A 12,383-nucleotide genomic window follows, 5' to 3' on the forward strand; every position below is an offset into this window, starting at 1 on the left:
CACACGCACACACACACACACACACACACACACACACACACACACACACACACACACACACACACACACACACACACACACACACACACACACACACACACACACACACACACACACACACACACACACACACACACACACACACACACACACAAATACCTTTTGGCTGTAGTCATCATATTCGAAAGATACAACTGTCTTTGGTGTGGTCCCGTTGTCACCGGAGTAGTTATCGAAATCTACATCTAGAACCTCTAACATCTGTGGATCGGGTTTTGGTTGAATGTGGTTTTGTAGTTCAAGATGTTGATCCAGTTCTTGTGTGTTGGTGGGTTCCAAGGTGGAGTCATCTTTCTTCACCAGTGGGTCAAAGTTCAGCAGGATCTCATTGCTTTCTGCAACCTCTTCCTTTGTCTCGTTCCTTTCATGTACCGCTTCAGCCCACAGCACCGCCTTGGCCCCAGTATCAGTCCAATTCGCTCTCTCCTCTCCTCCACTGCCTATCCCTGCTCCTCTGACTTCCACATCAGCCTCTAAATTACCATCTCTCCCATCTCCATCCACTGGCGGATTAAAGTTCAGCAAGATCTCATTGCTTTCTGCAACTTCTTCCTTTGTCTCATTCCTTTCACGTACCGCTTCAGTCCACAGCACCGCCTTGGTCCCAGAATCAGTCCAATTGGCTCCGGCCACTCCTCCACTACCTATCCCTGCTCCTCCCTCTTCCATGTCAGCCTCTACATTACCATCTCTCCCATCTCCATCCACTGGCGGATTAAAGTTCAGTAAGATCTCATTGCTCTCTGCAACCTCTTCCTTTGTCTCGTTCCTTTCATATGCCGCTTCAGCCCTAAGCACAGCCTTGGTCCCAGTATCAGTCAAATTCGCTCTCTCCTCTCCTCCACTGCCTATCCCTCCTCCTCTGTCTTCCACATCAGCCTCTAAATTACCATCTCTCCCATCTCCATCCACTGGCGGATTAAAGTTCAGTAAGATCTCATTGCTCTCTGCATCCTCTTCCTTTGTCTCATTCCTTTCACGTACCGCTTCAGCCCAAAGCACCGCCTTGGTCCCAGTATCAGTCCAATTCGCTCTCTCCTCTCCTCCACTGCCTATCCCTGCTCCTCTGACTTCCATGTCAGCCTCTACATTATCGTCTCTCCCATCTCCACCCACCTGTCTTCTCTGTCTCCCATCCATCTGTCCCCGAGACTCAACCCCATCGCGGACTAGGGAGGCCGTCCACTCATCGTCTCTCTCCAACTCCTCCAGGATGTCCTGCGGAATTCCTGCATCCGACACCGCGTCGGCGCTGTCCACCTCCGATGACGTCACAGTGACATTCCTCACCTTGCACGGCGACCCTCCTCCTGTGTCACCGGTCTGGATTGTGACATCGTTAGTGACGTTGTTGTCGTTGGTGTTGTTGACCGTCTGAGTGTCGTTGAGGTCGAGGACAGGTTTCTTACACGGCTGAACCGCCACGGTGCGGGTCTGCGGTCTTATGCTTCGTGGCCCCATGTGTAATATATTGTCGAAGTAGGCAGTCAATCCATAATCATCGTCATCATCCTCTTTATCCACCAATGGAAGGTCTCCGTTGTCACAGGGCCGGACTGAGTAGCGGATGGTCATCCCCCGGCTCTTCAGACTGCCGTCAAACGCACTGATCTCCCACTCGCCTAAGAGAAGAGACAGACGCAGTGCTGTCAGGCCAACCTCGTCCCTCCAAATTTGGGTAATTTACAAGTTTAAAAAAAAATTATTATTATTATTATTATTTTTTTACTCGACTTGAAAGTTGGTCTTCTATATTGTGAACAAGTTGCCTGACCCTTGGGGACCACGAGACCCATTGAGAACCCAACGATTACCTTCAAAAATCGTTATCAGAATCAGAAAAACCTTTTTTCTCAGAGTATTTACATATTATACAAGGAATTTGACTTGGTGCTTGTTCACACTAAGAGGAAAAAACAGCACAACACGAATACAATAAAAAAAACATTGACACTCAAAAAGAAAAGCCAACACATCTATAATAATAATAATGATAATAATAAGGATGATCATAATAATAATAATAATAATAATAATAATAATAATAATAATAATAATAATAATAATAATAATAATAATAATAATAATAATAATAATAATAATAATATAAAGGGCACTTTTTAAAGAGAGAAATGTAAAGGGCTATATTTTATTTCATCGAGCAAGACATCTCACTAGAATTGACCTCAACTTTGTAAATGCAGTCTGACAGCTGCGTGCGCACTCACTCACTCACTCACTCACTCACTCACTCACTCACTCACTCACTCACTCACTCACTCACTCACTCACTCACTCACTCACTCACTCACTCGTGTGCTTTATTGGGGGGTGTGTCTTGGATGGGGATGTGGTGAGGATTGATGTGTGGGGTGTTTGGGGGACTGGCTGTTCCGGGGGGGTTCACATGCTTTCGAGCAACACTGCACGTATTGTACTTATTGTACTTTGGCCTTTGCTGTGGAACAAATGACCCACCGTTTTAAATGTTCTTATGTACCTTAGATAGTCTTGCTACCATGTATGTATGTGTATGTGTGTCATAATCACAGCACGGGCATACTTCACTCCCCCTCCTTTTCCCCTCACGTTCTCCACACGCTCCTCTTCATCCCCCTCTTCACCCACTACACACTCCTCCTCATCCTCTCCTTCTCCATCCACCCCTCCCTTTACCCTCATACGCCCAGCTGCACTCCATCCCCCTAATTCACACGCGGTCAGGCACCGCACTCTTCACATCTGCACTCAATCCTCCCCTGATGGAATGCCTACTTCTACTCCTCGACGCTGACCAGAAGCTGTCGTGGTATTAATTACCACTACCCAGGTACGACGTCTCTGCCTAAAGCTCTGCTGGATTCCATCCTTGTATTGCCTACTCTAACCTGTTCTCTCCTGTGCCCCAAAGGACCGCCGTCCCTGCCTGGACGTCTCCTGTCCCCGAAGAGGAACACTTGCTCACACGCTGCAGCCCAGCAGCTCCCAAGACAAGCACAAGGACCACTTGCTCGCTCGCTGACGCCACGGCAGCCACAAGACAGAACATAACCCTGTTTTATTCCCCCCAATTCCTGTGTTGCTCATTTCATTAAACACCCTTGAAACCGCTCCTATCTCCTCTCCTGTGTATTCAGCAATTGGGCTGTGCTCCTCCAGACCACAGTCTCACAGAATACCACAACCACGATGACAGCACCAGCTGTACACGAGACCGAGGAATGGAAGAAGTTTCAGAAGCAGTCTGTGAGTATCATCAACGGCCATACCGCCCGGGTTGACCAACTCGCTTTGATTGATTGAATTGATTGAAAAGTTTATTAACAGATTGCAGAATGGGTACAGTACAGTACAGCTCAATACATACAATTGTTAAGGGGATGCAGACCAGAGAAAGACTTTCGTCTTGTTTACATCAGGGTCCCCCATTTTCAATTCATCATAACATATATAACATACATGACATACAGATAGACAGTACTGCTACATCTATACATTTATGACATATCAGATTTGCAAATACAGTACTGTTTGTGATACAAAAGTGTCCAGAAAAAGAGTGTATATACATTTGACATAGAAACTGTACATTGGAGGAGGTTGGGTGGGTGGGGTGGGGGCTGTACATTGGAGGTGGGAGGGGGGGGGTTGGGTAGGGGGGACACACACATTGATCTGTCTGCAATTCCGCCTGCCTACCATGATTTAAAAGCGGTTTTTAGCAAACAACAGGCTCTCTCCCTGCCTCCTCATCGCCAATATGACTGTGCCATTGATTTACTCCCCGGAGCGCCACTCCCTGCTAGTCGCCTGTTCAACCTCTCACGCCCAGAGAGAGAATCAATGGAGAAGTACGTCCACGAATCCTTGGCCTCGGGCATAATCACCCCCTCCTCCTCTCCTGTCGGCGCAGGATTCTTCTTCGTTTCCAAGAAGGATCGTTCCCTTCGCCCCTGTATCGACTACCGGGGCCTCAACAACATCACGGTAAAAAACAAGTACCCCCTGCCTTTAATCGACTCTGCTTTTGAGCCCCTGCAAGATGCCACCATCTTCACAAAACTGGACCTCAGGAACGCCTATCACCTTGTCCGCATGCGGGAGGGAGACGAGTGGAAGACGGCCTTCAAGACACCACTCGGCCACTTCGAGTACAAGGTAATGCCCTTTGGACTGACCAACGGCCCTGCTGTCTTCCAGGCCCTCGTCAATGACGTTCTCCGTGACGTACTCCACTGCTCCGTTTTCGTCTACTTAGACGACATTCTGATCTTCTCCCGCTCCATGGAGGAGCATGTCCAGCATGTCCGCCGGGTCCTCCAGCGTCTTCTGGAGAACAAGCTGTTCGTCAAGGCGGAGAAGTGTGAGTTCCACGTCTCCTCCATCGGCTTCCTCGGCTACATCATTGAGGGCGGCAAGATCCGGGCGGACCCCAAGAAGATCAGAGCGGTGTCCGACTGGCCCCGTCCCACCAACGTCAAACAGCTCCAACGCTTCCTGGGGTTTGCCAATTTTTTTCTTTTTAAACTTTATTTTTTTGCGTTTATCGCTTTTCTGGTCAAGCATGACCGACAGATACAGGGTGAAACGGGATATAGATCAGGGGAAGACATTCTGGTAAATGACGGCGGGTCCGGGAATCGAACTCGGAGTCCACCAGATCCGTGACGCAGCACGGTTTTCCCCGACGCAGAAATAGCGCCGAGATATGCGGTGAGCTACTGGAGCTCCCCCGGTTTGCCAACTTTTATCGGCGCTTCATCAGGCACTACAGCCTGGTCGCGGCGCCCCTCACCCAACTCACCTCGCCTTCCGTGCCCTTCGTCTGGTCCGACGCAGTGGACTCTGCCTTCGCCGAGCTGCGCCGGCACTTCACCACCGCTCCCATCCTCGTCCAGCCGGACACGTCCCGCCAGTTCGTGGTGGAGGTGGACGCCTCCTGCACCGGAGTGGGGGCGGTTCTTTCCCAACGCTCCGCCACCGACCAGAAGCTGCACCCCTGCGCCTTCTTCTCACGCCCCCTAACCCCAGCCGAGGTCAACTACAACATCGGGAACCTGGAGCTCCTGGCGGTCAAGCTAGCCCTGGAGGAATGGAGGCACTGGCTGGAGGGATCGGAGGTCCCCTTCCTGGTTTGGACGGACCACTAGAACCTCGCCTACGTCTCAACGGCCAAGCGCCTGAACTTTCGCCAGGCTCGCTGGGCGTTGTTCTTCGCCAGGTTTAATTTTACCCTGACCTACCGGCCTGGTTCCAAGAACACCAAGCCAGACGCCCTCTCCCGGCAGTTCGTCCCCGAGGAGGGTCCCACACACCCCGACACCATCCTCTCCACATCCTGTCTGGTGGCCATCGCCACCTGGGAGATCCAGTCCATCGTCAGGGAGGCACAGCGTGCCCAGCCGGACCCAGGTAACGGTCCACCTAACCGGCTTTTTGTCCCTGACCTTGTCCGCTCCCAGGTGCTCGAGTGGGTTCACGCTTCCCGGTTTGCGTGCCACCCTGGGATCGACCGGACACTATCCCTGCTGAAGAGGCACTTCTGGTGGGTCACCATGAGAGAGGACACCCGCGCTTTCGTCCTGGCGTGCACCGTCTGTGCTCATGCGAAGGCCTCACATCGACCGCCCGCCGGGCTCCTTCGTCCGCTCCCTGTCCCCGGTCGGCCCTGGTCGCACGTCGCCCTGGACTTCGTCACCGGCCTTCCCCTCTCACATGGTAACACAGCCATCCTCACCATTGTTGACCGTTTCTCAAAGGCTGTGCACTTCATTGCTCTTCCCAAACTCCCCTCTGCTGCAGAGACCGCTGACCTGATGGTACTCCACGTCTTCCGACTCCATGGGATCCCGGCAGACATCGTCTCCGACAGGGGCCCTCAATTCCTATCCCAGGTCTGGAGGGCCTTCTGTCGGGCTCTGGGGGCCACGGTCAGCCTCTCCTCCGGGTTCCACCCACAGACCAACCAGGACCTGGGATCCGCACTCCGCTGCGTGACAGCCCGGGACCCCTCCGGCTGGAGCGCCTTCCTGCCGTGGGTCGAATACGCCCACAATTCCCTGTCTTCGGCGGCCACAGGTCAGTCCCCCTTCGAGTCATCTTTGGGCTACCAACCCCCGCTGTTCCCTGCCCAGGAAGAGGAGATCCACTGGCACAATGACATTGACTGCACTGCACTAGTCCGTACTGGATCTCTGCACACTTCACTTTATATATATATATATATGTATTTTATTTATTGATTAATCCCCCACTGCACTGTTTTCGTTTCTTGTCTGTGTTGGTGTTTGTTTACTGTGAAAAAAGAAAGAATGCATACACTGTATTGCTGCAACAATTACCAATGTGTTTTACACAAATGGCTCAATAAAGGAATCTGAATCTGAATCTGATCGTCGTGCCGTCGGTGCAAGACCATCTCCGCCGCTGCAGGACGATCTGGGAGGAGACGAGGGCTGCGCTGCTCCGCACTACGGACCAGAACCGGTGTCCCTCATAAATCCCTCTGTTGTCAAGCTCCAGCTCCCCCCCATATGCGCATTCACCCTTCCTTCCATGTCTCCCAGCTCAAACCGGTGGTCTCCAGTCCCCTGTCTCCCCCTGCTCCAGAGCCCCCTCCTCTGCTGGTGATAGACGACCACCCGGCCTACGTGGTCCGGGAGTTGCTGGGCGTGCGGCGACGCGGCCGCGGCTTCCAGTACCTGTTCGACTGGGAGGGCTAGGGCCCGGAGGAGCGGAGCTGGATCTCCCGGCCGATGATCCTGGACCCGGGTCTCATCCGGGACTTTCATCGGGCTCACCCTGACAAGCCTTGGCAGCCGGGAGGCGCCCGTAGAGGGGGGGGGTCCTGTCATAATCACAGCACGGGCATACTTCACTCCCCCTCCTTTTCCCCTCACGTTCTCCACACGCTCCTCTTCATCCCCCTCTCCACCCACTAGACACTCCTCCTCATCCTCTCCTTCTCCATCCACCCCTCCCTTTACCCTCATACGCCCTGCTGCACTCCATCCCCCTAATTCACACGCGGTCAGGCACTCAATCCTCCCCTGATGGAATGCCTACTTCTACTCCTCGACGCTGACCAGAAGCTGTCGTGGTATTAATTACCACTACCCAGGTACGACGTCTCTGCCTAAAGCTCTGCTGGATTCCATCCTTGTATTGCCTACTCTAACCTGTTCTCTCCTGTGCCCCAAAGGACCGCCGTCCCTGCCTGGACGTCTCCTGTCCCCGAAGAGGAACACTTGCTCACCCGCTGCAGCCCAGCAGCTCCCAAGACAAGCACAAGGACCACTTGCTCGCTCGCTGCCGCCACGGCAGCCACAAGACAGAACATAACCCTGTTCTATTCCCCCCAATTCCTGTGTTGCTCATTTCATTAAACACCCTTGAAACCGCTCCTATCTCCTCTCCTGTGTATTCAGCAATTGGGCTGTGCTCCAGACCACAGTCTCACAATGTGTTTCATTACATGTATATATGCTAGGTTATAGAGTCGTTCCTTATCTTCATTGGGGAAAGTGTGGGAGTGTTGTATATTTGGATTTTATGGTGTTTTTTGTTTTTGTTCTTGATCTATTGTGATGTTTCTTCTTGACTTGTACATCCCATGGGGGCAATACCATGTGATCTCGGGCTATACAAATACATTTGATTTGATTATTATAAGATGTGACTTGCTATTCTATTAGATTGCAGAGCTTTTTAAGAACACAAATAGTTTTTCAACACTTGAACGTCATCTGACACACTGAACCTGGTTTCTCATTCTCATCAGCAGTCTAGACTGATTCATTTGTGATTCATAAAACACAAATCTATTTTATGTAACCTTCATGACGTCATGGGGAACTGGGGGGTTGCTGACATGTGGGATCTTACCGGTCAGCTCCATCTCCATGGGGACAGTCTCACCGCTCATGGGGAAGAGGGTGAGAACGAACTGGTAGAGGTTGTCGTGCTGGAAGGGGTTTCCTGTGAAGTAGATGGACAGGAAGTCGCTCTGGGTGCCTATGTTGGCTACGTGCCAGAAGGTGACGTCACTTTGGCACATGCTAAACTGGCGCCCGTTGAACATGACTCCGTTCACACCTGGAAACACACACACAAACAAATACACATACAGAATATATATATATATACGTATATATATGCTAATCAGCAGTGGCGTCGTTTCAGTAAAAGCGAGGGTATGGCCATGAGGGAGGGTGGGGGGGCGAAGGGGGATTTTTTTGTCAAATCAGTTGTGCAATAGTCACTTTTGGTGAGTTGTTTCTATACAATTCACTTATATGACATTTAGGTATGACACAGGACTACAAAAGCATTTAGTATATAAATGTGTCAACAGACTAAAGCAGACTTTCAGTAGCTCGTCACACGAAAGCCGAATTACCCCAAAATCTCCGCTGATTAACCTGGAGTGTCACTAACGGAGTTTTGTAATCCAGCTCATTATCAGCACATTTCTCTGCCAATGTATTAGTTTTGTCTGCAAGGAAAATCTGCGCTTCTTCTCTGAGTTAAAAAAGTACCTCACTTCAGTGTGGTATAGCAGCTGGTTATGTGCAGAGCCCATTTCAGGTTACACACAAAAGACCACACCCCGAGACGTGGCAAATACACACATCCTGCGCATGTATAATCGCAAATACACATACATATTTATTTGCCAAGGTATGGCGAGTGCCATAACTTACCATACCAAAATGACGCCCCTACTAATCAGTCACACACAAACACACAGGAGCGAAAGATTGCATATTACATTCTGATTCCATGGGTGTTGAAATTGAAGAAATTCCGGTATGTTCAATGAGGAAAGAGGAAATTACAATTGCATTACATCCTTCAATAGCAACGTTTTACTAGTGTTTACTTGCACAAATAATGTACAAAGCAAAAAATTATAAACTCCCAGGAAATATTCAAAGATTGTTCAACTTGCAAGATGGGGGTTACAATTTAAGGGGAACATTTCATTTCAAAAGATACAGTTTTCGAACAACCATGAAGAGTCTTTGTATTTCAATTCGCGGAGTAAAATTATGGAACGGTCTGATTGTGGAGTTACAGCAATGTCAAAACATAAAACAGTCAAATTGTGAGGTTTCTGTCCTTGCGCTCTCACTCGTTCTGTTCCTTTAACCACCCTCGCTTTGTTTTCATTCATTTTCTGTCAATTGGTTCTATCCCCTCGTTCACACGTTTCTCCCCGTTGACGTCATCAGAGACGTCGCTGATTGGTTCTCTCTCTTCCCCACGCTTTTCAATCACATTCCCCAGCTGTCACTGCTTTCTCCCCGTTGACGTCATCAGAGACGTCGCTGATTGGTTCTCTCACTTCCCCACGCTTTTCAATCAATCGATCCCTCATTATTTATACCCCGTTTTTCCCCACCCTAAGTTGTTGGATCGTCTTGTTTTGTCACCTTGATTTGTCTCTGGAAGTTTTTCCCCGTTGCTGCTGCTGCTGCCTTTTTCTCTGTGCTGTTCTCCAGGAATTCCTAGAAGCCTTCGCTTGGATACCTGCTCCCGTGGCGCGCGCTCGCCTCCACTGTTGTTCCAGTTCCAATTACGCATCTCGTCTGGGTGAGTTATCTATTTGACTGTTCTTGACCTATTCCGTTTTTCGTGTGTAAACTTACACTGAAGACTACCACCTTTTTGTCAAACAGTCACTCACCCAGCCATTATCTATTTTTGCTTGTTCCTTTATGGAATGATATTTTGGGATCTTCCATCTCCCTCTGTGTGCTAGCTCACACCGAAGATATTATTTCACAATTGGACTGTGTGTTTACATGAAGATATCCACTGTGTGTTTGCTCACACCGAAGATATTATTTCACAATTGGACTGTGTGTTTACATGAAGATATTCACTGTGTGTTTGCTCACACCGAAGATATTATTTCACAATTGGACTGTGTGTTTACATGAAGATATTCACTGTGTGTTTACATGAAGATATTCACTGTGTGTTTACATGAAGATATTCACTGGGACTGTGTTTGGATTTAGCTCACTGTGTTGTTAACACGAAGAGTTTCACTTGGGCTGTTTTTGGAATTGTGCTCTCTGTGTTGTTAACACGAAGAGATTCACTTGGGCTGTGTTTGGAACTGTGCTCACTGTGTTGTTAACACGAAGAATTATACACCCTGTTCTCCTGCTCGTTTAAGACTGCTCTGTCACTGACTCGTTCCCTCTCTCCCTCTCTCGGTCTCGCAACAACATCTGAGAACCCACCGAGAGGATTCTGCAGAGCGGTTCAGAAGTCAACACCTGCTTCCCAAGACAACCCTCACGGGAGAAGCTGCAGAGCAGCAGAACTTTGCCCCTTGATCATTGTACCTGTCTTGTTTGACTTGCTTTCCCTGTTTCTTTTATTCCTAGTACCAAATAAACAAGCCCTCGTATTTGGCAACTCTGAATCCTACTCTCTTGTGTCGTTGCGTTTGGGGTCGGTGTCAAACCATAACATTACGATCCAACCAATGACGACCCCAGCCGACACAGAGAGAGTAGTCACCTTGGGCATCGAGGGGGTGGTAAGGCGTGCCCTACGCTTCCATCGCGCTCCAGGCAATGTACCTGTTAACCGTCTCTTTGTCCCCAACTCAGTCCGGTCCCGGGTCCTCCAGTGGGGCCATACCAGCCGGTTCGCCTGCCACCCGGGCGTTCATCGCACGTTCTCCTTCCTGGCTCGTCGATTCTGGTGGCCCACCATGAGGAACGACGTCAAGGGGTTCGTACTGGCCTGCGCAGTCTGCGCCCGCAAGAGAGTCAGCACAGCAGCGGCAGTCCAGTTAGAGTCAGCCAAGGAACACGCCCTACAGCTGGATGCGGCTGCAGCTGCTGTACAGGGACTCCGAGAGCAGGTCCTGCTTATTCAAGGTTCAATGGCCGCTTTGGCGGGACAACAGTCCGACATTCTCGCTCAGCTTCACTCGCTGGGCGACACCGTTAATGCCTTTCACCTCTCACACCCTTCAGGAACATTCCCCGCAGCCCCAGCAGATCTCGCATCTCGGGAACCCCTTCTCTCCGTCCCACGGCTGTTCGACGGTAATCCCGAGGAGTGTGCCACATTCATCATGCAATGTGAGTTGGTTTTCCGTCATCAACCAAGCCGTTTTTCTGCTCGTGGGTCCCAAGTGGCTTATATAACCAACCTACTTTCAGGCCATGCTGCCCAGTGGGTCACTTCCTCCTGGGCAATGGAGGCAGATTTTTTGTTCTCCTACCCAGACTTCGTGGCGGAGCTCCGCAGAGTGTTCCACCATCCAGCCCGAGGTCTGGACCCTGGAGCCCGGTTGGGGACCTTCCGACAGGGGAGCGGCAGGGTGACGGACTATGTCATGGAGTTTCGACTGGCGGCGGTGGAGAGTGGATGGAACGAACCTGCTCTTCGCCTAACCTTCATGAGAGGGCTCTGTGACGCAGTCAGGGACCAGCTCGCGACCCAGGAGGAACCTGATTCCCTCGAGGACCTGTTCAGCCTCGCCATCCGCGTCGACGGACGCCTCCAGGAGAGAAGACGTGAGAGAACCCGACGGGGACCCCCAGACGCACCCCCCGAGGACCACGACCTCGAGGAGGATTTCGGTACCCCAGACGTACCCCCCGAGGACCACGACCTCGAGGAGGTTTTCTTTACCCCAGACGTACCCCCCGAGGACCACGACCTCGAGGAGGTTTTCTTTACCCCAGACGTACCCCCCGAGTACTACGACCCCGAGGGGGTTTTCAGGGAGTCCAGGGCTCAGGTCTTTCCGCCTCGCCGGCCTTACGACTGTGCCATCGACCGCCGCTCAGGGGCTCCCTTTCCCAGCGGCCGCCTCTACAGTGCTGTCCGTCCTGCCCCCTCCGTGACTGGTGGGTTTGTTCCCTCCCGAGCCGTGACCAAGGAGGAACCCATGCAGCTGGGACGCAACCGCCTTAGCCCGGCCGAACGGGAGTCCAGGCTCTTCTCCGGCCGTTGCCTCTACTGTGGCCAGGGTGGACACCGTGTCTCCAATTGCCGTGCCCGGCCAAGAGGACCAGGCTCGCCAAGACCCCGGGAGATCCTGGTGAGCCGTCTTTCCTGTCAAGTCAACACCTGCTTCCCAAGACAACCCTCACGGGAGAAGCTGCAGAGCAGCAGAACTTTGCCCCTTGATCATTGTACCTGTCTTGTTTGACTTGCTTTCCCTGTTTCTCTTATTCCTAGTACCAAATAAACAAGCCCTCGTATTTGGCAACTCTGAATCCTACTCTCTTGTGTCGTTGCGTTTGGGGTCGGTGTCAAACCATAACACAAATGGTTTTCCAGAGGTA

At 51.1% G+C, this 12,383-nt stretch overlaps 1 protein-coding gene across 1 annotated transcript in view; it reads right to left on the minus strand.

Moving 5' to 3' along the window:
- Nucleotides 1-12,383, minus strand: part of LOC311242962 (uncharacterized protein) — a gene marked incomplete at its 5' end in the record, with an annotated part of 95,263 nt that overhangs the window by 14,543 nt on the left and 68,337 nt on the right. The window contains 2 exons of the mRNA XM_084332026.1: nt 160-1,682; nt 7,945-8,154. Coding sequence (XP_084188152.1) covers nt 160-1,682; nt 7,945-8,154 — 1,733 coding nt within the window. The remainder of the gene's footprint in view (nt 1-159; nt 1,683-7,944; nt 8,155-12,383) is intronic.

Source organism: Notolepis coatsorum, assembly GCF_963971535.1.
Source record: "Notolepis coatsorum genome assembly, chromosome: 16".
In the NCBI taxonomy this organism is placed as follows: Eukaryota; Metazoa; Chordata; class Actinopteri; order Aulopiformes; family Paralepididae; genus Notolepis; species Notolepis coatsorum.